The sequence below is a fragment of the Lepisosteus oculatus genome, chromosome 1 (genome assembly GCF_040954835.1).
Source record: "Lepisosteus oculatus isolate fLepOcu1 chromosome 1, fLepOcu1.hap2, whole genome shotgun sequence".
NCBI classification, from domain to species: Eukaryota; Metazoa; Chordata; class Actinopteri; order Semionotiformes; family Lepisosteidae; genus Lepisosteus; species Lepisosteus oculatus.
In genome coordinates, this window is record NC_090696.1 from 35,650,670 (window position 1) to 35,677,513 (window position 26,844).

The 26,844-nt window shown below is 39.7% G+C and overlaps 1 protein-coding gene across 8 annotated transcripts in view; it reads right to left on the reverse strand.

Annotated features, from left to right (window-relative positions):
* Positions 1 to 19,398, reverse strand: part of reep1 (receptor accessory protein 1) — a 45,214-nt gene extending 25,816 nt beyond the window's left edge. For 4 of the 8 annotated variants that reach the window (XM_069189684.1, XM_015344973.2, XM_069189686.1 and 1 more), the window contains exons 1-3: positions 19,232 to 19,397; positions 3,277 to 3,349; positions 1,156 to 1,232 (exon numbers count right to left, since the gene is read on the reverse strand). In XM_069189684.1, the coding sequence (XP_069045785.1) occupies positions 1,156 to 1,232; positions 3,277 to 3,349; positions 19,232 to 19,263 (182 nt within the window). In that variant the 5' untranslated portion in view covers positions 19,264 to 19,397. Of the gene's footprint in view, positions 1 to 1,155; positions 1,233 to 3,276; positions 3,350 to 19,231 lie in introns of all 8 variants that reach the window. The other 4 variants (XM_015344974.2, XM_069189687.1, XM_015344971.2 and 1 more) reach the window with 3 other exon arrangements.
* Positions 19,399 to 26,844: the final 7,446 nt, after the last annotated feature.

A 26,844-nucleotide genomic window follows, 5' to 3' on the forward strand; every position in this document is an offset into this window, starting at 1 on the left:
ATAGGGTCTCCAGATCTGTGTTTCTTGAAGTCACCACTGCAGACAGACTGCACAGTTTCAGCCAGAGGCAACCTGCTCCTTAAGAGTAAACATAGCACAGATAGCTTTCACAGGCTGCTGGGACTGAGATTCTGACAATACTATTTACACACACAGAAAGGCATTTACATTTAGCTCAGAGCACTGCGATGAGACAGAGCAGTGACCAGCCCCATGGATACATTAGGTATGAAATTGTATACATTATCTGGTCACTTTTACTAGAGCATGTATCTAAAATTAGGCATGGCTATGTTCTTTGCGTGGAGCAATTTATTTGTGTTAGCGTGTTTTCCTGCAAAAAAAAAATATATAATTTGATGGCTGGTCAGTGCAACTATTTCCACCGTCAGAGACAAAATGTTTTCTAGCCACATCAACCTGGCTTCCCATAGTTTGGGATTTGCTAAGACAACCTTCTGATTTCCTATTATATTATTATTATATTATCCTGAAGCAAAATGTGTACTCTAATGCTGAACAACATTAAATTTAATGTTCTGCACTGTCCAAACAAGACAATAAAACTGGATTGTCGTTAACTATCATCACACATACTATATATACGCAAAGAGACATTATTCTTGTCTGATTACTTTATTCCCCTCTGCACAGCCTCATTTCAGGCTAAACTCATATAAAACTTCACTGCTGTCACTGTGCAGCATAACAGATTACCTGCTGCTGTTGGGATTCTAAAGATGTCATGAAGAGCTGAAGTCAAACTGCAGTTTTTCCCTCTCTTGTCATACAGTACATTCACTTTATTTGTCAAATACTATCAGCTAAAATCAGTTAAATATAATATAACACAACATTTAGACACAATGTGAAAAAAGTCCAACATGTTTGTTATCTTGTTCATTATTTCTTTCACAAGGTTTTCAAGTGCTTTAACCCAAGTATGTGCACATTCATAGTTCATGATTTTCTAATTGCTCGAATTTAAATGCCAAAGTACACTAAGGCACTTTTCTCCTTCAGCACTCTACTACTGAAAACAGCATCAAGAGGTGCATTTCCACACAATTTCGCTCCGTAAGTTCTGAAAGTAAAAGCAAAAATCAAGATAAATTATCGATGCAAAAAAGATGTGTATTGTCTTCAAACACTCACCAGCAAAGAAATATATCCGTCATAGTTTCTGCTGTGGTGAAAAGTGCAAATATTATCCAGTACATCATCCATTTTACCTGTCAAAAAACATAAAAAAACATAAAAAATTAAAACTGCATCTAGGAAAGAAGACAAGCAATAGCTCTCATTGTCCACAAATAACAACATTTAACAGTCACATTGCACAAGGTAGGATCTCATTCCACTTGGCAATCTTTGGACAGGTAATTCTAAGGTGGAAGATTCGGTAGAAACCCACTCCTTCACCTTGATTACAATGTAGTGTAATTTATATGTTAGATAAATGTTTTTCTTTACAAATTTAGAAGCTGAAGACTATTTTCCCTCCAACTCTTCTTTCTCTTCTTTTCGTGTACTTGCTTATTAGCTGCCCTTATGAAGGGCAACTTAGAATGTACTGTATATACACATTTAAAACTATCAGAGAAAATGAATAAAATGAGACAAGCACAATAAAGATTAAATTAAACAGGCACTATTTGGTTTTTAAGTGTTGGGTTTCCATTAAACAAAGAAGCACAAAGAGCAAGAGAGATCTCATGAGATTGTTGAAATCTGTATACAGTATATGCCCGAATTCACAGATGGACGAATTGAGACCTCGCACTAATAAAGAGTATTAAATGCTTTTGCCCCTGTAACACAGAGCTGTCAGGACAGCACAGAACCATCTCCTAGGCTGGAGAGTGTGCTGTGTGACTTGCCTATATTGGTACAGTGTTTTTTCATGGCACTGTAGCTACCTCACAAGGTGGTTTAGGCCTCTTACAGAGCTGCCTGTGTCAAAGGCAGTGCTGGTTGTTTAGTGGTACAGAAGGGTATGGTTAGACAAGCACAACAAGCTAAACATCACACAAGCTAAACATAAGTAAGAACAGTAGAATGGCGACAGAATGCTGCAGTAAGCATGAAGTGAGTTAGTTTGTGGGCTGGAAGAGAACTCAATCTGTACTGTACTTGATTATGTGTTTCATGAGAAGATTGATCACAGGATTGCTTACGTGTAGTTATTGTTATGAAAAAAGATCATTCACAACTTGATGCTTAAAATGGCGTTTTGTAAAGTAAAAGATCAAAATTCTTGATGTGTGAAAGCTCTGGAATCAATCTGAAAGCAATGTGGATACCTCTCTGTGTGTGAAAGGTATACGACCGCTCATATACACTGCACGAGCTGTATACCATACAGAACAACTGCAACACACTATATGACTAGAGAATTTGCAAGTCACCTCTGAAACGATTCACTACAGGCAAAGCCATGTGAAAAGGGCTCTGTAGCCTCAAATTAAGACTGTTAGTATAATTAGACTGCTAGTGTGAAAATACGTGCTTCCCTGCAAGCAGACTTAGAAGAGGGAATCAAAATAAGCCAAGCAGTCTTTTTACAGAGAACTAATTAATCCAAGAAGCTCCAGGATTCTCTCAATTTTGTGCTGGCACACCATGTTCTCATGTTAATCTGGCAGTTCTCCAAGACAATGATCTTTGAAGGCGGTTGGATGATGCTGCATTCACTGACTGCTGCTCTGAGCAGTCTTGTTGGGTGTGGAAAGGGCTCTCTGAGCTCGTCTGAAAGCTACTGCAACAGTTTTCATTGATTCCTGGTGTCTATCAACAGTCTGACCAAACTGGCAGGCATCTCGAAACACCAGAGAGAGTTTGCAGTTTGGGTGTGTGATCATAGTTTTCAATTCATGGAAAGAGGTAATTAATCTCTACCTTCTGTTTTATTGTCTAGTTTTATCCCATACATTCTCCCTGTTTCTCAGTATTTACTTCAGTTGAATATGTTCTTCTGGCTATCCTTCACAAAAAACGCTTTTCACAAATTCTGTGGGCCAGATGTGTGGAAAACATGTTTTCCTGATATCTTATCCCAGGAGAAACAGCTGCATGGACACTATTAGACGAATGGGGATTTGTTGGGTGAACGTCATGATTCTCAGACTATCAACACGAACTCCCTATTTTGGGATCTGTGGCAATTTTGCTACATTTTGAACTGCAATATAAAAAGATATTCTGTATTTGTATGCAATGTTAAAGCCCATCTCATATTCACTTCATTCACAAAATAAAAGATGACACCATACTTACGTATTCTTTAACGTCTTTGGATTTCACAGCTTTGTATGAAGAGTATGCAGGGTAAAGTGTGCCAAAAATAAGCCTGAAAAAGCACATAGTTACACACATTAGTTTTTTGATTAACAATAATTTGCAGAGCTGAAAACATTGTGGTGGTGAAACTTTCAGCTCATAGGCAGCTAGTCCCAGATTTTGGAATAGACAGTATGGTTTCTAGTAATAATATGTATTGCTTTCCACTGGCAGGAAAATGGCACAGGTTTGATCAAAAATACTTATTTGTGTAATTCAACAAAATAGGACATCTTTGGAAGGCCAGGAATCCTTTATCAGGAATCCTTTTTCAAAGTACTATACCTTTTCACAATCTTGTCTTGCCTGCTTTTGCAATTGTGCACTAATATCTGACAACGTTGATATTAATGCTGTAATATCCAAAGTGTGTCAAGCCAAGACTACCAGACAAAGTGAGTAAAAAAATGCCCACTGTAGACTAGTCTTCAACACCTCCTGCTGGTAGAGGTGAAAATCTGAGTAGCTTCAAGAGTAACCTAGATCATCCAAATTCCTGAACAGCCAGGACAGTGGGAGAAAGAAAAGTCTCACAGTAGGCAGAATACACAGTGAAAATGAGGAATCAAAAGCTCTAAATAGCAGATGGCAGGAAATGAGATTTGACAATATAATACCATTAGAGAGAATTGCATTAATCTGTCAAGCAAAAAAAGCAAAGCTGTAAAGCCATTAAGCTGGGCGACATAGGTTTCTTTACATTTAAAGATGGAGAAAATTATGTTGCCCGCATGCGATCTAAGTGATGAATTTGACTCTGAAAACATATTAAGCTTTCATGGTAAAATTAATACTGACGGGTAGGCAAGTAAATGTATTATTGTCATATGAGCCATAAGGAGTCCCAGATTTTAAAACTGTCATTTATATTTGGGAATGATGGGCAGACAAATCATGCAATCCTGATTGATTGCTGTTATAAGTACAGTCATACCATTGAAGCCAGTTGTTTTTTTAAAAAAGATTAGCAAATGTATTTTATAATTGGAACAGAGAGAATATGAGAACACAGGAACCAGTGTAAACGAGAGGTGTCACGGTTACAGTCCCCCCTCCTTAAGGGTGCTCCAGCCCTTTCACTTTAGACTTTATTCTGTACACCTGATTCCTATTCCCAGCCCATCTTAAAAGCCAGGCGCTGACGCTCATCCGGGCTCTGCATCTGGTTCCCGCTGTGCGAGTCCGGGACCTGGAAGCGCCTGGTTCCGTTAAGGTTTTAATCTCTGTTCCCGTTCCTGTTCCCTGTCTGCCGGTTCCGACCCGATTTCTGGTTTTAATTCTGGTTTTGATGGATCTCCTGGTTTTGGACTTACCCTTGTGTTTTGAATATTCCCTAAGGACTACTCTCTCGGATTGTTCGCCTCGGCCACACCTCCCCCGTGCACCAGCGCACCTTGGACACACCCCCCTGTTTTCAGCCCCGTATTCCTGCATGACGTTTCCCTAGTGTTTCCCCACTTCTTCGGATTGTGTCGTCCGCATAGGGTCCGGAAAGAACTGTTCGTTACAAGAAGATTCAGCCCATGTAGTAGTTAGCAATCCAAGGATTGCATCCCGGCTTTTCCACAGTGTATAACCCAGGGTATACATTTCCATAGTATGACTGTACAGCTTATTCTTTTTTCCCACAAAGCTTTGTATAAAGAATCGTCTCCTTTTTTCAGTTTTAAAAAGCAATTCCCCTTAATATCAATTTTTGTCCTCTGGTTCAGATTTCACTGTTGATTCCAAAGAACTCCTTTGGGTTGGCTTTGGCAAAGCCTTTGAGAATTTCGCACTTACTTTAAATATTTTAAATCTGGTCCCTGCACTTCTATATAAGATAATCTCAATGGATTCGCTGTAGCTGTCTTACAACTTATAAAACTAACAAATAAAACGTACTATTAGATAATGGGGCTAAAGACTATCAACATTTAGTTTTCTCAAGTCTTTGATCTGTCCTTCTAACCACAAAAGCAGTTCGGTGGCACAACACAGGTCACAGACAGACAAGCATGTTTTCTATTATATGAAGCAATGCATTGCTGGATAGCCCTTTTTTAAAGGTGTATCCAGTAACAGTTCAAAAACTGCTACATGAGCAGAGTTTCACACTGTAGGCTTTCTTATGCTCCTTATGTACTTTATAAAAGCAATTTAGCAAACACATTTTATAGAAAGTCCTCTTTTATTATTCATATTCTAAAACTAAACATTTGTATACTGTTTCCGAGGCAACAACAGATTACTAGCATTACATATTTTTGTAATTTGTCATAGATATACAAAATAGAATATATATATATAGATCTACCAGAAACAAACCAGTACAAATGTGTTTTATTCAAGCAAGACTTAATTAATATGTAACTTGAGAAAGAAATACAGGTAAAAATATAAGGTTAAAGAATAATCAAATTTAATTGCAGTTCTGTTTGTAAGAGGAATAACTGTCAGATGTACGTTTTGGCACTCAAAGAGTGCTCTGATTTAGGAATAGAACTCACTTAACCTGGAGTTCAGCTTTTCGGTTTAAAATTCTCTTGTAAGCTCCTTCATGCATAAGTAAATTATACAGAAGGAAACAAATGTTAAAAATCAAACTGTCTGGACATACATCCCTAAAGTGTTTCAGGGCAGGGGAAAGGCAGCCGCATACAACAGAAGGGGAGGCTAAAAGATTTATCAGGGATTGATGGCAAGCCCAGCTGCTGTCACATTATACAAAGCTAACCGGAGACGAACAGATACAGCCTCCACCTGCATCCACGAAGAAAGGTGCTGTGCCAAGGATCCCACACTGAGCTCTCCGTCAACGTGTTGTACAAGCTATTAGATATTTTCTGCTTGTAAGGAATCAAACTTTTTAAAGAATTTAAAAGAACAAAATAATTTACTAAATGTAGCATTTGAAATATGTGTATCACTGATAAAAATAAAGATATATTATGCAAAATAATACAATTTATAAGGTTACAAGAAGCGGCAAAATACTTAAAATGGCACAAAAAATGCAGCTTCCAATATGATCATTATTGATGCAGTATTAACACAACAGTATTAACTACATTTTAAGCACACAAAGTAAATAAATACTGTAATATACTGTATTGTACTGTATACAACTTTCAGACATTTTAATACTATATATACAACTCCAACTGTCAATGATCAGAAAGTGTATGCTTTTTCTTTCCTTCTGAACCCTTTATTAATATACCTAATTGATTACATTATTCGCTTAATATATTAAGGTGAAGCTGTGGCCTTTCCTTGTTTTTAAGAAGCTGGGGATTTCTCCTGGAACCAAGGTTCCTGTGAAACCCACTGGACAGTGGCCGTTTATGACCAGAATTGGGCTCCTCTATTGCTCCAAAGGTACAATAATAGTACATTTCAACATAATGTAACTGAATGGGATTAGATTCGTCCAAGGACTATATCTCTTGAGATAGTGTCAGCTGAGAGGGAGATGAGGACCAGAGGCAGGGTACACGACGGGGTAGACAGAGGGTAGAGAACCTGAATGAGTGCCTATGACACAGTGTGGGAATGTCAGGAAGGGAGCTGTTAAAAGACTATGAACGTAGAGGCCTGAAAATGTATTTACTAGATTATTGGCAGCAGGGCCACAACTAGTTCCCCTAAAAACATATTTTTGGCTTCAGCTCCTGTGGGGTCCATTGCTGGCTCAGCCCTGCCACTCATTTCCAAAGGTCTGGGATGACAAAAGCATCTTCAGGCCCAGTACCGTTCTTCAGATTTACACAAGGGAGTGGGCAGAGTCTCCCCATTTTATGTGGGTCAGGACAAGAAAAGGATTGAAAGAGAAAAACATACTGACTCATACATAATTCACTCATTACGTATCCCTGCTAATTGCAGGAATACATGTACATAGAAAAGAATTATTCATCCTGCACAATTAATTCCTCTTACCGCCAAAGTCCTATATATTTTTAAATAGCATTATCTTTAAAAAAGCATACTCAATCTTCACCTCATATCCCATCAATCTAATGCACTTGATCAGCTTCCTAATTAATTATACATGCCACTTGTTTGAATTTTTCCTCACAGTTATTTTTAGAAAATCACCCAATGAATGAATCCTTGTCTGTTCAAACTTGCATGTGAAAAATTATTTTTGTGTACTTTAGACAGGAGCAAGCATCTCTCGAAACACCTCCCGTGTTTTCAAACAAAGGGTGGTATTTCTTAATGGAAATTTAACTGGGCACAGAAAAGGACTGAGATGGATTAGGGTCAAGTGGAAGACATTTCAGGGGGGAAAAAAGAGAACACCGCATCACTTTTACAGAATTTGTCAAATTATTTTGTGTTTGCTTTGGTATGCACTCACTTACTGTCACTTTTGTTATGACCAGTGAGGGCAGCAATAGAGAACTGAAGCAGTTCGTGCTTGAAAAAAGAAGGATAACAAGGGGCTTAATAGAACTTTTCTAAATCTTAAGTAGGGTAAATAAAGCACATGCCTATCATTATAAGACACTGGTTTTAGATAGCAGGGCATAAAGTTTATGGATGGCATAGGAAGAGTAAGAACAAGGACTGTTGGCACATTAAGAGCATAAAATAAAATCCTGGAGGAGAAGCAGACATAGACATGCCAGACAACAGACTGGAGTTGCCTTCTGTCACTAGGATCTTTTGCTTTACTTACCTTCTCATCAAGTGAGCTACTCAAGACCTCCAACTAAAAGGTTTTTAGTATTTGGTACACAAAACTGCTGATCTCACAGCTCTAGTTATAGTTTCTCAGCTTCCTACCCTGCAGTTAGCTTTCCGATCTTATCACCAGAGCTAGAGCTTGGAAAGTCTCCAACAGGACTTGTTTTTGTACAATCAAATTTTGTGAACTGTCTGGGGACAGACAGTCCCCAGACAGGAGCTAAAGAACTAGGTGACAGCAGCATCATCACCTTGTAGCCTGATCTTAGGTTCTCAGAAGCTAAACAAAGCTGGGCCTGGTCTGTACTGGGATAGGAGTCCTCTGGAAAAAGCAGCTTGCTGCTGGAGGTGGTGCTGAGGGACCAGTAGAGTCAAAAAACACAATGCATCATGGGATGACACAGCATTGCTGCCTCACAGCACTGGGGTCCTGGGTTCAATTCTGCATGGAGTTTGTGTGGGTTTGTGTGGGTTTCCTCCCACAGTCCAAAGACATACTGGTAGGTTAATTGGCTTCTGAGGAAATTGGGCCTGGTGTGAGTGTGTGCGTGTCTGTGGGTGCCCTGCAATGGACTGGGATCCTCTCCATACTGCCTTGCACCCGTTACTTGCAGGGATAGGCTCCAGCTTCTCTGGGATTCTTTATTGGATAAGGCAATTAGAAAATGGATGGCTGAACAAGGCCCCATTATGGTGACCGGGAACACTGCTCTATAGTCAGCACAATCCTTCAGATGAGGTGTTAAACCAAGGTCTTGACAATGTAGCCATGAAAGATCCCATATTACTTTGTAAAAGCAAAGATATGTTAAATCTGATGTCAGTTCTTGTAACCTACTTCAACTGTTGGAGCAATTTCTCCCTTCTCTACTTGAATTGCTGCTGCCCGTGGGCGAATAATGGCCGCCATGACCCCCTAGCGGAGGCTTCACTTCCGTTGTGGAAAATGGGAATCCCCTCCTATATGTATAGTGCTTTTAGACCCTCAGGGATGAAAAGCACTATATAAATGTAAGAAATTATTAATTACTTTGTTATTTGCTTTGTCCTTTCTAATGCACAGTTAATTAATAATTTGTTGCATTTATATACACACTTCAGTGCTCCCCTATTATTGAACTCAGTATCTGTAAACTGAAATCAGTTTTGAGGACAACCTAGCAGAGCTTTATTTTATGAGCACAGCTAACACAATAACATTAGAGACAATCTGTCTGCCACAGGTGGAAAGACAAAGACCTATCGCCATTAGCAGAGGTAAATCAATGACTTACATTTGGAATAGTGGTCAAGAAAGCGTGCTGCTTCAAGACAACAGAGCAAAACAAAATAACTGCAAGTTTGGAATTACTATGCACAAAGTATTGGTTGTTAATCCCACTGCTTACGTTTTTCCCTCAACCAGCATAGGAAACGTTAATGTCTGAACACACTGTAGAAACAGGATGTTTCTGTGAAGAGCACTATACAACAATTGCATTGTAATCCAGCAACTGACTGTCTTCATGGAGGTCATTTAACAGGACTGGGGATCAATAGAGTTGTACTACATACAGCAGAATAGGCAATTTTGTTTCCAACAGGAAAAACACTGGTACATATCAGAACTTCTAACCTCATTTAAAAGAATCTCTTTGCATCTCAAGTTACTGCTGGTGACGAAGACAAACAACATTAAGGTATTTTTTTTCCTTAAGTGTTGACATCATCTAGTCTACTTAGTGCTCATCATTCATAACTCTTACAGGAAGCACTTGGTCACAAACTATTTCTGTTTAGTATAAGGTAATGTTCATGTTTATACACAGACACATTAATGTAACCAAGAGCGTATCAATGTACAGCGTGTCAATGTACTGACAATTGAAGACATGCTGCCTGTCTCACCAATAACAGGTTCCTAAATACTTTCAAATTCTATTGCTCAACCCCTTTGTGAGCCTAAACTAGCTTAGCATTTGTATTTTGCACTAAGTTGTGTTTAAATGAAACACAATGGGCATAAACAGAAGACCCATCTGAAAAAAACCTCTATGCTGCTTCATGTGCATGAAAAACAAACCGTTACTTTGTTTACCAAAGCAGACTATGTAACATGACTAGCTAGAATTAACAACACGCAGGAAATCTTTCGGTTTCATTTTATTTAGATGCTGCATTCATATCATTGGTTAAAGCCAAGATCTTGCATCTATTTTTATTAATAGGTTTATTACATTCGCAAAGGGTTTTGTCTTTGATCTTATTTACTGTGCATTTTGTAAAGAGCTATGTCCGAAATGTATAAAAAATTAAATTCACTGTTCTACACATCCTGTAATAGGACCAAGATTACAATCAGTTTCTCCCTATTCTCCCTATCTTAATTCCCAGACACCCACTATCAGACTCGAAATCAAAAGCTAGGTACAGCATACGGCTGTCTTCTCCACCTATGAACAGCAATTATGGGTTTTTCACAAAGTTTTGTAAAACTTGTGGTATTATTTGAGAATATGTCATAAAACTCCATGAGTAATTCATGCTCTCAGTACTGCAGGTGTACACCAAATAATAATTATAACTTTTCTAAATATGTTTACAAGCAAATTAACATTTATACTGTATCTGAAGGTACTATGCTTTCATTTGTTTTTAGGGAAACTATTTCCAAAGTAATGAAGAGATAATTTGATAGATTAGCAGGGACTAGTCAAATGCCTCACTTCTGTTCTATCACTTCTGTTTTACCAGCAAAAACAGAAAAAACCTTCATCCTGAAACAAAGTGATAAAATGACAGGAGGCCTTCCTCTCCCTGGAGATGCCAGCTGTCTATCACATGACCACTCACAAAGCATCATGGTCTCAAAACGGCAGGTCAGCAGCCCTGCTAGAGCTGTGATTAGTCTGAAACCCTGGCCATCTACAAAACTAGAGATTAAACTCTTCCGACGTCTTTACAAACTCAGCAGAAGACAAAATAATTTTGCTGGCATTCAACAGTTGTAAACAGCTATTCTGTGCCAATTTGCTTCTCTGGAAGAGGATTAATGGATGATGTGAACAGAAGTAGATTCACACAAACATCTGCTCTCACTTTCGCCTGCTTCAGAAACATCAGAAAAGCTACGAAGGACAGGAGGCTAGATGGCCCATTGTGTTTGATGTGCTTTGATTTCTCTATAGCCACATACTGTATTTACTGCTGGCTGTGCTGGGACAAAAACTCCTTAAGTGAGAAATGCTCATGAAGCCCCCCTTGAAAGGGAAAATTTAGAGTCACCCTTGACCTGTGAGGCAGTTGTGCTAAACAGCTTGTCACCCTGTACATGTGTAAGGTTCTTCTCTGTGCCCTTACGTACCGTATAAAACACAGAATATAGTCAGAGAAAGGATTCACATATAAATGAATATAGACATGGAGAGCACCTCACCCTGTGTCTTCAGACATACATGAAACCTAACTCCTATGATGAACATAGTATCATTCTGCTGTGTTTTATTGATTATGTATTTTGTTTGGGGGGAAAAAAAGTAATAAAAACGTAGGCCAAATTTTAAACCCACAATTTTTAAGTGGCATTAGGAAACTAGTCTAGTGACAGAGCAAATTTAAGGAGATGAATCCTCAAATGTTAGTACTCACGTAGTACTTTAATGCAAAGCACACACACTGTATGGTCAGGATTGACTGTGGATGTGAAAATGACACAATGAGAAATGACTGTTCAAAAGACAATACAATTTTAACATTCATTAGCTTTCATTTCGGTAAATGTGAATACCTTCCTAACACCAGAAAAGCAAGCTGTCTATTTGAAATTAAATTCCCTTCTCCTTTAGACTAATCTAATTTTCTGAACTCCTTGTTATTAGATTTGACACTGCCTTGACAGAAATATACTTGCTTATTTGTATTCCTTGCAAAAAATACTTAAAGAAATCTGTGTTTAATGCTGATATAAGGCATGGGACAACAGTCAAGCAGGAATACTTTAACTCTGATGGAGGAAAAAGTTCATTTGTATGCCTTCAATTATTCTTAAGAAAATTGCATTAACGGTAAACATCAGAGGTAAGAAAATGTGATTTAAATCTAAGACACGGGGAAAACCAGTCTGGAATTAGAAATTCCTTGAGGCCACGTTAACTAGCAGCATGTTGTGAACTTAGATTGCCCTTTCCTATTAGTTTAATCAATATTTAAAGCTACCAAAGAAGCTACCATCCTCTGTGGTTTCCACATGTCCCTGGCAAGAAACACAAGCTCTGAGCTCATCACGGTTTATACACTTCATTCAGGGTTTCTAACTTTCTGGCTTTTAGAAACAAATCCCTCTCACCAGGTATCCCTCAAGTTATACAGAAACTCAAGAAGTTTTCTCAAGAATGCTAAGATTAATGTATATTATATGGGGAAATAAACAACCTCCATCAGCACTATCAGAGCAGTTCCAGTGTGTGAGGGTTTGGCTGTTACCCCCCAAACCCATGAAAATTTATCCTTGAAGTGACTCCTGCACAAGCTGCCATTGTATGGGAGATGCTAATAGTAAATCTATTTGGGTGACTACTGCCTGCATTTGATAAATGGCAGAGAAAGGCAGAAATGGTTCACAGCTGCCTGCCAGGTTTTACACATATTTCTGGGAATGTAACATATTTTTGTGCCTTAACACTGTTGTTAAACAGTGGGCTAAATACCCCTAGTTATTATGGTGACACTGAACAACCGTTGCTTGACAGGGTTGGCCTAAAGTCACTGAGTTAATTAATCTCTTAATACAACTCTTGAGAATATTCTGGATAGTGGTTCAACAGTTGCTGTCTGTAGCCCATTCCTAAGGTTGCCCTCATTTTACAGTAGATCTTCAGCCTGGTGCTAGAGAGCCCCAATCTGTCAGGTTGAATACATATCCAAAAAATCTTCAGGATCTAGTGATTGAGAACAAGTTAGCTGTGATCTATCAGATTGCATAACCAAAAAAATCTTACATTTCTAGAGATCTGGAACAAGTTAACTGTGATCTTAAATAGGTGATATGTAAGATTATGTCATTTAATACTAATTAGGAATAAACTCAGAATTCTTTCAGCCCAGAAGGACTGAATTGTTCCCTTAACTGAACAAATTGCTAGTTAAATGAGTATTGATATGATTGATATGCCATTACATTCTTGTTAACACTTTGGGTGAAGAAGTATAAATAATATACTGTAATATATTATTATGTAATATATAATATATATATATATTATGTTATGTAATATATTAACAGGCCTGCACCCTGTTCAGTGCAAAACAAAACTTGTGGTAAATCTAGGTTTTCATTTTAATGTCCAATTGCTTCTTGTTAGGTTTGAGCAGTCTGTTGAAATGACAGTCGCTGACCAGATGAAGTGTTTAAGGACACGTACAGTACAACCCAGTGAAATTTAGTGTGACGCCCTAAAACCCATCAGCTGATTTGCCACATTTGCCACATTGAACAACAAATGTAACCTACTGCTTGGTCAGGAAAATACATTGCATTCCTGTCACCCACCACCACCAATAACCCACCTCGAACACAAAGATCTCACTTATGCGTCAGAGCATGACAGGACAGTCCTGTGTGACCTAAACTGTTAGCATCAAATCAAAATCATTAAATGGACATCACTCTTACTTGACAGTATTTATTGAGCAGGAGGAAATGTGCGTTGTGGTGACACATCTTCCAGGAAACCAAGCTATATATGAAGCTTGTTGACAAAGAACAAAATAAACAAAACAGCTCTGGCCCTACCATATAGTGCAACATGTTGTCGCCCAGCCAGTAACACTGCATCAAGTTTTCTAAGATTGCACCACTGAAGGCAAGGTGCCAGGGAGTTTAATTTAAGTCACTGCACTAATCCCACAACTGTTCCTCCACAAGGACGCATGACCCCCTGTTATAAATCAGATCTGTCTCCTGCTCCACCTGTGATATTTTAAAAGACTCTGTGCCATGTAGAAAAAAAAAGAAACTGGTACAAAACATTCAGTTTGTACAGTAGGTAAAGGAAAAAGAAAGAACGAAACAAGAGAGGGAGGCACAGAAGTTAAACGTTGAAGAGTCATTCTGGGGGACTCATGTAAATAAGCCCCAAGTTTTTAGAAACATAAAATAAGGTCAAAATTTATACTACAACAACTGTGCAATTGTCTGTATGTTTACAATTGGAGTAAATGAAACACCTGAATTAAAGCATCTGTCAAGCATTTAACTGTCTCTTAAGGAAACAAAATTGACAGACAAAAATGCGGTTTCCTTCTACTGACACCTCAATTTTCTATGCAAAATAACTCAAAGAAAATGTCTCAACTGCCTGGTTGACCACACACATAAAGTTTAAAATGCAATTAAACGTGATTGTCAGGACAATATTAACATTTCATATATTGGAACACGTATGAAAAGAACTTCAATTGTATGTGACAGGAGAGAATTTGGCCTAACTTGTACATTTGGTTGCTTGTTGGGGTTTATCATCTTTGTACAGTATATAAGAACAAAGCTACTGCATTTTCTGAGACCTATAACAAATACAGTTTGTCCTTGAGATAAGGGGTCTTTTAGGTTATGATCTGAGAACCTTTAATTCTTAAATTCCCTTCATAGCTGTAATTTATTAACCAACCACTGCAATCCAATTACCTAAAGAATCATGGCACTCCAAGCATCATGTTATTTTCCCAAATCCTTTGATGCACACTCTTCTGTTTTCTCACTTTTGTGTTCTTTTTTAAGAAGGTTCCCAAAGCTAAAATAACTATTAACATTACCTGTCCCCTTGCCAACCGAAGCCAAGCACTGACAAGTGCTTTAATAACTGCATGAGCAGGCGAGTGAAGTTAGTGATTCTGAACAATGGTTGTTAAGCAGTGATAACACCCAGAAGCTGATAGTAAGGCATTTATTGGAGGAAACAAAACATACAGTTTTAAACTATTTACAAAGGGAAGTGTGTTGTTCAAAGGGGGCGTTTTTGTTTTCTGTAATTCACCTAAGGACTCATCTTTTGAATATTTGCCAATTCTGTTTAAGAATAATGGGATACTAACATTATGAAATCTAAAAATGGAAACAATGTGACAGTTCTAGGAATCACTATTAAAAGTAGGTAACAGATCTGTGTTTTTTAACTGTAAATACTTCACATGACAACTCAATAATAAACTGCTTTGAACAGCTGTTAAACCTGACCTAATCAAATACCAGCGATCGGCCAACATTTTAGTGTTGTGGAATGAAAACTCATCCCAACACAGTGTAGTCTGTGGAGCTCATAATACTAAAACAACATGGAAGTCTGGGCTCTTTCTACTAACAACATTGCAACCTATGGTGGAAACAGAATATGTGTACATATTCCTTCTTCTTGGAAACATCTGAAGAAAAACATAAGTACATACAATTCATCACTTTTTTGTAGTATTCCAGTTTACCCAGAATTGATCACTGCAGAAATACAGCACATTCCCAGAGAAATCTCAGAAAGGGTCCTGAAGAATCCGCACTGGACCTGAAGAAGGCTCAACAGTGGAAATGCTGTGTTTTTTTCGTCCTATTTTTCAGCAAGGGATTAACTTTTCCTTGTTCCTTTGCAGCCAACACACGCTGACTCAGCTCCCCACTTAAACAACTTGTGTAAGCTACTTGTCAAAGCCTATAGCAGGAAAATGTGAAAGTTCTTTATTACTGTGCTATGATGTCAGGGACGTTGGCTACAAAACACACAAAGGGATAACAAGAATCAGTAGCCACACAGGTTAACAGTTGTATCCTCTGATACATATACATATATTCTTACCCTGAGCTGTGACCATTTCTCTTTGCAAAAATAATTTAAAGGTGGAATACTATTGTTTTGCAAGTACTGAATTCAAAATGACACCACAGAAAGCAGTGAGAAGCAGGTAAGGGTTTCCTTACCATTAAAATTAAATACACCTGCTCCCCACTGTAAGTTTCCCTGCCATGGTTCATTTCAGATGAATGTCTATAAAATGGCAACAGCCCACCAAGACTTAGAGGACACTATGGGGACACTTGCCTTCTTCCCCTTCAGCACAGGCTAGAGTTCCAGCTCCAGCAACCAGCCCATCTGTCACATCAGCATTTGTGCATGATCCACTGAAGTTGATTGGACAGCACTACATCTTCAACTGAAAGCAAGCTGAACAGGAACAGGTGGTGAACTTGAGCAGATTGTATCTGGTCAACAAAGCCACTCAGCTCCTAAAAACGCTGCAGCATCCAGCTCAGAAGATCTTTCTGGACTTAATCAGAGATTCAATTCTCGCTTTAGAGAGGCCTTGCTCAGTGGCGCCCTGCTTGGACAACACCAGACATCCAATTCACGGCCAGCAAAGAGTAGCTGGGAGAAAGCGGCTCACCAGTGAAATGGGTCATTCCAAAGAATGTGCAAGTGCATAACCCAGCACAGCCATCCCAACAGGTCAGGACAAGCAAGGTAAGAGTGCACTTCTCAGGGCCCTAACACAGTTGTACTTGAGGCACCTGTCAACCTGGACCAAGCAGTGGAACTGCAGAGGGTATTGTCCCTGGGGTTCTGACCCCGGCGTCTGCTCACAGGAGCAGAGAAACACTCCCCAGTAGAAGGTGATGATTGTAACACTGCGCGTTGTAGAAAGAGTGAAGAACCCTTTGCGGAGTTGTAGAGCTGAGTGAGGAGAGGTCTAGAGTTATCCAAAACGTAAGGCGAAGACGTAGTCAAGGGCGAGTTCAGGGTTCGATACCAGGGAAAATCCAGGAGGAGAAGGTAGACAAATCCAAAACGCTAGACGAGGTCGACGTCAAAAGGTAAGATCCGGGTTCGAGTATCCAAAAAGGCAAGAGGAAGTTAATAATGTGAGGCAAGGAGTTCTGAAGAAGCTAACAGTACCGAGCAGTGTTCAGTGAAAAGGAGAAGGCTTAAGTACGTCTGGAAGTGGAGGGTGTGTTAACAAGTGAGGTGCTCTGATTTGATGAAGGGATAGATTGGCGGCGTTTGCGGAGATTGCCTCCAGCTGGTGCTTGATCGGGACGAGACCATTTTTAGAGGAGGATTCCGATTAGCAGCGGACGTGACAATGATAAGATCACAAGATGGCGCACACGATCAATTAAACCCCAGGCCCACCCACACTCACTGGACTAACCAAGACCAGGGTGGGGTGGCCGTCATTGGAATATGAGGATATTGTGTTGTACTGAAAGGCCCCTCTGCAACACTGCACCAGAAGGAGGCATGAACGAAGTACAAAAGGGTGGGTGTTGCTCTTCCAGACTGAGATGGGCAAAAAAGAACGTCGTCATCCTTGTGCCCGTGGACTGTTTCCCTAAATGGCCCGAAACGTACTGGGTCGCTAATAGGGGAGGATGTGTGCTGATATTTCCCAGGAGCTTTGCGCTCAAGAAACCTGCCATTCGAAAGGCGACCCAGATCAAACCAGCAGATAAGATCCAGTATAGAGTTCTTGGTCAATCTGAAGGTGCAACTGGACCACGCTCATCAGTGAGCTAGCGAGCAGGCGATGTAAGTGGGGTGCTGGAACAACTGTCAGAAGTAATTTGCAGGGTTCAAATGACGGCCTGTCCATAACATGTGGTGTTAATAAATCAACCACATCGATTAATGTGGTTCACTCACCAGCAATGGAGAGCCAAATGGACAGCATGGATGGACTGAGGGCTTCAGTTCTGCACTCATAGGAATTGTTCTGTTTGCACATATGCAGCTTGGGTATGGGCAGGGCCAAGGACTTAAGACTCTGGATGTCAGAGAGAGGCAAAGATTGTGTGGGACTTTTTGTTGTGGGAGAAGCTGGCAAGAATCTCAGGCTGATGGGGGTTCCCATGACTACCCCAGCGGGGAATGGAGCACCACTTTTTTGTTGGCTTTACAGCCCCAGAACGGAAAAATAGGGAGCATTCTTCCCGTACTAGCGAGTCTGGTCTTAGCAGGTGTAAGGCACATGTTGTTGTGTACTACCATGATACGGTTACACTGTAAAAATAGTGCACGCAATGTGTTTTTAGTATTCGAGGTTAGGGTCTTCAGAACGTCAGCTTTTGTGAGATTAGCGTTGTAATATAAGCGCAACCGTCAATTGAAGTATTCAGCACCGGTATTCAGTGATTAAACAGTGAAAAGCTAAGTGAATGTAACAGCAGGCTTACAGTAAAATTACTAAAGAGAGTCTAACCAGTCTCATCAATTTTTTTACCAGGTTTAAATGGAGAGCTTGTGATTACCTACTCTGAGGTGACTGTATTTAGTGTAAAAAGCATATTATAATGCTTTTTAGATTTTATGCAAAATACTTGACGTTTCTGTGAGGTGATACAATCATCTCGCAGATATTTCATTTTGAAAATTATAATAGCGATTTTATTACGATTTTCCGAGGAAGATTGCCAAAGATGAAAAGGCAAAGAGAATAAAAGCCCATGGTTAATACATTCAGGCTGCTAGCAGGACAGCGCCTAGTTACGTCAGTCTAAAATGCAATGTAATCGATATATACAAAAATGACTTTCAGTTTCTACACCAGCGACAATCCTGCGCTTTTATATTATTAAACCCATGGGCTGTACATCTCCATGCGAATTTATTCATCCATGGATTCTCAAATCCCTTCCCTCTCTCACCCGTATTCAAAAGAATTTCTGAATCAAAGGCACTATACAGACAACAAAAGCATTAACATACAGTAGACAACGGTATCACGTGTAATATGTTTATATATGCAACTAATTATATTATAGACAGATGAATGTGAAAGAATAATTTTCACAGAAAATATGTCAATCTTAAAATAAATTACACAAAAATAAAAGATTAATGTGTGCTGTATAGTGGGTTTTTTTGTATTTAAAGCGAGGGCTACAGTTTTCTCAAAATCACACAAAATCATATTTACATCAATGTGTATATAAACGAATGCCTTTATTCGCGCATATAAAAACTGCATTTCAGTCTCAAGTCTATTCCCAAATTTAAACTGTGTCCCAGGCAGCTTACACGAATAACATCTGCTGCTGCCTAAATTTAGGTGACAAGTCCGGACCGCGGCGTCTGAGAGCTCTTTTGACATGCACCTTGAGCGTGCGCTACATGGCTATTTTGTAGTTGCACAAGCAAAAAAACTAAACAAAACCTAAAACCACCTTTTTCAGTGGAAATGAATAATACAAATAACTTACACAACCAATCTAGAGATGATCCATGAGACCATGGCGCTGTGAAGGCTCTGTGTGATATCGGCAGGGAGGAGTTTCCTATGCCTCAGCACTAACAACGGAACAAGCGGCCCCTCGCCTCAGCCATTTGTTAGTCCGTTCGGCGCAGGCGTCAGGACCAGCACGCAGCCAAAGAGCGCAAGAGTGTGACAGGCAAATGCTTACTGGACAGAATATATTCTTGGGTATTGGGGAAAATCGAGTGGTGTGACGACCAAAAAGAAAAGACTTAATCACGTAAATGGTCAGATTAACAAGCCCCTCTCATTATACAGTATGTTGCTGTTTGTGTTATAATCTACCCTGTTCATTGTTTATATATACGTTGATACTGTACTCACAATCCACTTCATTTACATCGTTCTTTTAGTTAATTAAACACTAATCACTAATCTTATAATTATATCTTAGAAATTCACACTCATATTATAATTAGCCTGAACATTATGTTGAGACGATCATAATATGGCCTGTCGAGGAGAGACCATTCTCATAAGACAGCGCAAGGAAGGTCAGCATTCATCTCCCTCTGTCCTTGCAGTCTCTCACGCATACCTCTACAATTTTCCTTTGTACCCAATAATGAATACGCTGCTGCATACAGACTGAGGTCTGCTGGCATCAAACCACAGAATGTCTTCTTGTATGACCTGCTTCTGAAACCAGAGGAGAGGATTTAAAGGGGTTCCTCAGCTTTTAAAAAATGTTTGAGTTCCTCTGCTTGTACGCACATGCAATGTCTTTACTATGCTAGGTATGCAACTGTGGTAAAGAGTCAGTGGGATAAGAGACTCGCCCAGCAGAGGATTTCTGGTTCAGGATTCCTACAGAGGAACAGATGTTCTGCTAACACTCTTTTGTGGTGTGACAGATCAGCTCCGATGCCCAGTGCCAGACTTCCCATAAGTCACTGTCACGCCCTCTGCAGCCAGAGGGCGCTCTTACTCTGTCCTGTCCCTAGTTTCCTGTGGTTTGCTCTCCTTCCGGTGTCTCTCTCTCTCTGGGGCTATATATTTCTGGGTCACTTATTCTCCTGCGCTCAGCATTGACATTCTGATGTCCTGAGACCCGCCTATGTACCAGGTCGTCCCACGTCCACTGCCTGAGGGCATTGGTTTCTATACGACTCCTTAACTGCTGAGCCTGGGCTAATCCCCCGTTCCACCGCTACGCATATAGGTCTTTTTCCGCTCACCTGCCTCTCCACGGTTTGCCCTTCCGACATCCGTGACAGTCACTGTAGGCACAGTGCCTAGGCGGGCCTACAAAATTTTTAGGGCCTACGAAGGAGGTAAACACTAGTGACTTACGAAAAACGAGCTGAAACAACATGTTTGCGATCGACTCTAGGTGCCTCAATTCAATAATCAAACGCTATCTAGCGGCTGTTCTAGAAACTAGAAGTATCAAAGTGATGGTCGCTTGACTCTCTCCATCAAGCACGTGGTTTACCATTAGAATAGTTTAAAGTGCCTCATGTCAGTCGATGTAATTCAATTGGTGTTTACCCCTCTTTTTGCACATTTTGGCAAGTGAAAGTGCCAAGGGCCTACGAACACCAAAACCTGGCCCTGCCGGTGCCTGCTGCATCACTTTGAGGCCACTAGTCTGCATTAATGGAAAATGCAAATATGAATTAAAAAAGAAGTGAAACTTCTGGAATGGCATTCAACAAGTCTGGATATGAATAAATCTCATATATAAACTAGTCATGAACTGAACACATTAGCAGACGCACGAGTATTGTGCATTTGTTTGATGCAGACGGAAATGATTGCTGTTTTTGAAGGAGACCTGAAGTTTTTATCATGACCTTGATATCTTGATATCATTTATCAACACCATCAATTATCATGATGAATGCTGTTTTTCATTTTGACGATGAATGTAATGGCTCACACAAGATCCTTTGGAGATCCGACCTCATCACAAACAAACCCTGCCTAACTGCAGTGTAGGGGTGGGGTTGGAAGACTGTTTTGAATAACAGACTTAAAAAAACATTTCTGCTCCATTGTTTTTGATGCAGAGGCTGAAGGATTCACCCGGACAATTATTGTCCCAGCACTAAATTGGCTCCAGTCACTCAATTCATTCTGTTTGCTCTGTTTCTGAAAGCCTTGTGGGTCAGATTATGTCATTTTGGCACAGGAAGTTGTGTTGAGAATCATACTGCAAAACCTACAGAGCCCTCTCTGCTTTTCAAGGTTAGTTTAATTCACAGAGCCATATTTTACAATAACACTCTGTGTCACATGGTTAGCAGTGCTGCCTCTCATCACGGTAGCCTGTGTTTAATTGTGGACCACTGTGAAGTCTCTATGTTCTTCCATGTGTTAGCGTGGGTTTCCTCTGGGTGCTCCAGTCTCCTTCCACAGTCCGAAGACATACTGGTAGGGTAATTGGCTGTGATGGAAGTGTGCATGTCTGTGTTGTTGTCTGTGTCTGCCCTCCTGTTATGTATGGACTTGTGTCCCTTCCAGAGTATACCTTGCCTTGCACTCCTTGTTTGCCAGAATAGACCCTGGCTCCCATCAAACCCTAAAGTGGTTATAGAGGCTAACAAATGGGATGGATGGATTTTCGGTCCCTTTGAAGTAAGGTTAGTGACCAAAGCCAAGGGTCAGAACAAAGAGGAAATGTTTGCCTAGCTGGTGAGATGATGAAGACGTGTAGGCTGTAGCCGATGACAGGATGGACCTTTCTCTGCGAGGTGCTTTCTCTAACCTTGCTCCTGCTGTCATACTGTGAGCCACTTGCTTCTGGGACAACAGCTGAGAAAAACACAGCTGTGTTTGTGTCTCAAGAGTAGAATGATAAATTGCAAGTAGGATGGAACGAGAATCATCTAGTTCAAAGTAACAAGATTTTTTACACTGACTGTAAAGGGCTTTGAGATGTCACTTTTAAAGATAAAAATATATTATTATTATTATTATTAAGAATATTAACAGATTGTTGTGCACTGTTGTGGAAAGTCAAATTTAAAAAACGAATCTGTTATAGTTACAACCCACTATATTAGCTATTAAATTAATATGAAATTGGGAGTAATTGCTTTTAGTAAACCATAAATAGTAATTAAACACATGCTACACAAATCATCGTAATTTTTACAAATTATTTATCACCTTTTTACATAACTCTTCCCAGCACAAATTATCTGTATACTTAAAAAACAGACCCTGCAAAGTAAAACACAAATATCTGTGTGATCGACTGTTAGATTAAAAATAATCATCATCATAAAGTAAAGACAATAATAATGACATTTTATCAATGAGCACTTGTCTACGAGCTCAAACCACTGCTTACTGTATATCAAGGAAGATGTTTTAGTGCTTTTTGTCATTTACAGTAATTTACAAGTAATGTATATAATGTAATGTGTAGTAGTTCAGGTGGGTAGCTGCATCAGCATGCATAGACTGCAAAGGAACAAGTAATAGGTTTATTCCATGCTGAAAAGAGAAGAAAGAAAACACAATGCTTCACCCATGGAGCCTTCTTCAGGTGTGAGCATGTAATGTGTATCTGTAAGTTATGTTGTTTCCTAAATAACTGTCTGGAGTTAAAACAGAACAGAACTTGTGGTGTTCTTAATTATTAGAAAATTGGACCCAATTTCCCAGAGGAAAAGGTTTTGTTCACGGGGCTTACTGTGTTGGTCAGTATGAAACTAGAGTCCACCTAGCTGACCCAGACAGCTGACACTCCTTCAGATGGTGGCATATCTCAAGTTACTTCCTTTATACTTAGAGATTGGCATGGAAAAACACACTCTGCCTTCATCAACTTTAACACAGCCTTTGGGCTATGTACATTACACTTGCTGCTGAAGGCTCTAAACCCGCCATTTTAACTTCACAACAGCTCTCCAGATCGTTAGTTCAGTGTTGTCTGAACAAGCCCGTCTTCAACTGCCCTAACGAAACAAGTCATTTCGGTCTGTGGGGTGAAACGTGGTCATTGACATTAATTTAAGTTTGTCAAGGGTGCATCGCTCAGTGTCACCTCTGTGACAGAGCAACTGAGGCCACTCTTGACCTCTGACTGCTCTCAAGGGAGTGATGTACAGCAGGTATAAGAGCTTCATCATATACCATGAGCCCTTTTGCATAAGAAATAGAAAAACTAAAGTATTCCGTCATTGTATTAAATAAGTACTGGTTATGTTAAGACTGGGTGACTCCAAATCACATTAAAAGAGATTACCAGATCAAACATAAATATCTGTTTTATTATTTACATAATACTACAGACATGTTTCAGAGCACTCAAATTGTGGTGTGGAGTATCACAAGCTTAGAATTACCAAACATGCTACTGTGCTACTGTATATATCAAGGTCTTTGATATATTTTCATGAGCATCTGAAAACAAAATACTGATACAGCTCCGACGCTATTCATTGTACTTTTCTTTTCAAATGTGACGGAATAACATTCCCCCGGATGCTACACGGCAGCTGGCTTACTGATGCTTTAAGCTTTCAACTGCAGGTTCGAAGACAATGAACCCTGAAACAAATAAGATGAAAACTGCACTGACAGCGAAGAACATGCTTGTTTAGTGTAACCATGGGAACAGACTCGCCAGAGGTCAGTTACAACATCCACAGGGAGTGCTGATGTAAAGTAGGTCACCCCCGGCAGCGGAAGAACCTGCCGACAATAACAGGGTGGGCTGTCGTGGAGGGTAACAGCGAGTGGTTTAACACAGGGGAACAAAAAAAACAGGAAAAAGAGCAGCCAGGCACTACGTCAGTTACCCCAGGGGTTACGATTGTGCTCTTTTCCAATAATATGTTCTTATTCGTAAAATCACATTTTGTGAAGACGCTTAGCATATCTTTTTATTTTTATTTTTTAATTGTATGGTATGGATGATATCAAACTATCAGCATGGTTTATTTTAACTCTGGATCTCACCACTAGTGTTCCTGAAATGCAAGGGAAAAAACATATACAATTCTAACAGATATTATTTGAGGATTTCAAAATAAGAGCAGAAGAAAACACCTGGCGTACATTTTCCAAAACAAAGAAACACAATCAGCCATATTAGGATATGTGAACTGTATTCGTCGACTTATTTAAAACAGGTACAACTCAGATTATCCCGTACTCCCAAATGAAGTACTTAACGTTTCCTCACAAAGGTCTGTCTTCCTCTAGTGGTGGAGAGGGAGAATTGCTCAGTAAAAATTCGTCTTTAAATCTTTTGTATTATTTTTTACATAATATATACGTGTCCTTCGTATACATTCTTAAGATGTAGTTGCTGATTTGATCAGAGATTTATGTAAAACTGTAATGTTAACATACTACTATTTATATTTATATCCTTATATTCAGCTACCCACCTGAACTACTATTTATATTTACCCAATACGGGGACATAACTTGGAATTATGGATTATCTTCAAGAAATAACCAAATGGTATGAAACGGGTTTAGAAAATACTGAATTGTTAACTGATAATTATTGTTGAACTGTGGAGCCATTACATTCTTTGGTGTATGATTTTCCACTAGCAATATGAGCGGCGAAATAACTAAGAGAGCAGATAATTGATTCATAGTCTTTCTGCTTCTATAAATCATTTTTGTTAAGACTGTGTTTACATAAGAACATACGGAGATAAGTAAAGGTACCTCTACCGTTTACACCTTGACTGGGATAGTTTGTTTCAGTCACACACAATACTATGTGTAGAAAAAGATCTTCCTTTTCTCAGTATATTAATCTCTGGAGTCCCTCTTACACTTCTGAAGAAATTCAGTGGATTGGGTTTGTCAGTGCCTTTGTGGATTTGGAATACAAGGTCTTGAAGAATTCTTTTTATAGGATGAAACAGATTTAGTTTTTTGGGGGGTCTGTCAGGTTAGGACATTCCTTAAGTCCAGGAATGGATAAGAATGAACAACCAAGTATCTGGTTTTTCATTTGCTGCATCGGTGCCAGTATAGCAATCATTTTTGCAACACTGTAACCAAAACAGGTGGAATGGTGGCACATTAGTTAACATTGTTGCCTTGTAGCACTGACACCCTGGGTTCAGTTCCTGGGGTGCCATCTGTGTGGGGTTTATATGTTCTCCCTGTGTTCACACCTCCCAGTGATCCAGATTCCTCCCACAGGAGTCCACAGGAAGGATACTTGCAGTTTAAATGCCTTCTAGGATAATTGGCCCTGTGTTTGTCTGTGTGTAACCTGTGATGGACAGGCATCCTACTCAAGGTGTATCTTGCCTTGCACTCATTGCTCGCTGTGAAAGACTCCCACAACCCTATACTGAACCCTGTACTGGTTGGAAAATAGATGCATGTAACCAAAATTGTACATAACATTCTAACAGAGCTCTTACTAGTGCATTGTAAATTTTAATATATCACTTGGTTTTCAATCCAGAAAAGTCTTTGGTTTTTTGACACATAAAAGTGGTGTGTCAGCAGAGATATCTTCGTGTTTTTCATTGACAGCTTCTTGAAGCTCAGTGCCTCTGATTTTTATATCTGTACTTTATTGTTTTTTACTGCCTGCGGCTGCCAGGTGTTTGCTCTGTTTTGAGTTTTCCCCAATCCTTTTGAATTTTCTATGCAGTGTCTACAGTGCTTGTTAATCCTCTTCCTACTATATAATCTACAGGTGGAACAGCTGTACTATTCCAGAGGTCATTGACAGAAATTAAGAAAAGCCATGATCCTACTATAGATAATAATAATAATAATTGCTTTTCTGGACACTCCACTCAAAGCGCTTTACAGGTAATGGGGACTCCCCTCCACCACCACCAATGTGCAGCCCCACCTGGATGATGCAACGGTAGCCATAGTGTGCCAGAACGCTCACCACACATCAGGAGAGCAGAGTAATGAAGCCAATTCATAGATGGGGATTATTAGGAGGCCATGATTGGTAAGGGTAAGGAGTAAGGACACCAGAGTTACACCCCTACTCTTTTCAGGAAACGCCCTGGGATTTTTAATGACAACAGAGAGTCAGGACCTCAGTTTTACGTCTCATCCAAAGGACAGCACCTTTTTACAGTATAGTGTCCCCGTCACTATACTGGGGCATTAGTACCCACATGGACCAGAGGGTGAGCCTCTGGTCCATGTGCTAGCCACACTAACACCACACTAGCCACACTAACACCTCTTCCAGCAGCAACCTTAATTTTTCCCAGGAGGTCTCCCATCCAGGTACTGACCAGGCTCACATCTACTTCAGTGGGTTGCCACTTGTGAGTTTCAGAGTGATATAGCTGGTGGCATACTATGGTACTCTACTAATGATGTCAACATTACTTAGGGACAAGTGCATTTACTCCTCTTTGTTTTCTATTTAATGGTTTAGTTTTCTATTCTAATAATGAGGTGATTTAATTGTCCTGATGATCACAACCTTTAAATCTAGACTTAATATGTCTTGCTTTAGTCTCTGTTTTCCTTAGTCTATAATCTGTAATCAGATCCTTTAAGGCTAGACTCTAAATGACAGTGCCAGTAAACTTCAGCTATTTCACACGTATAATCCTGACGACGGACTCGGGAGAGCTTAATACCAAACCT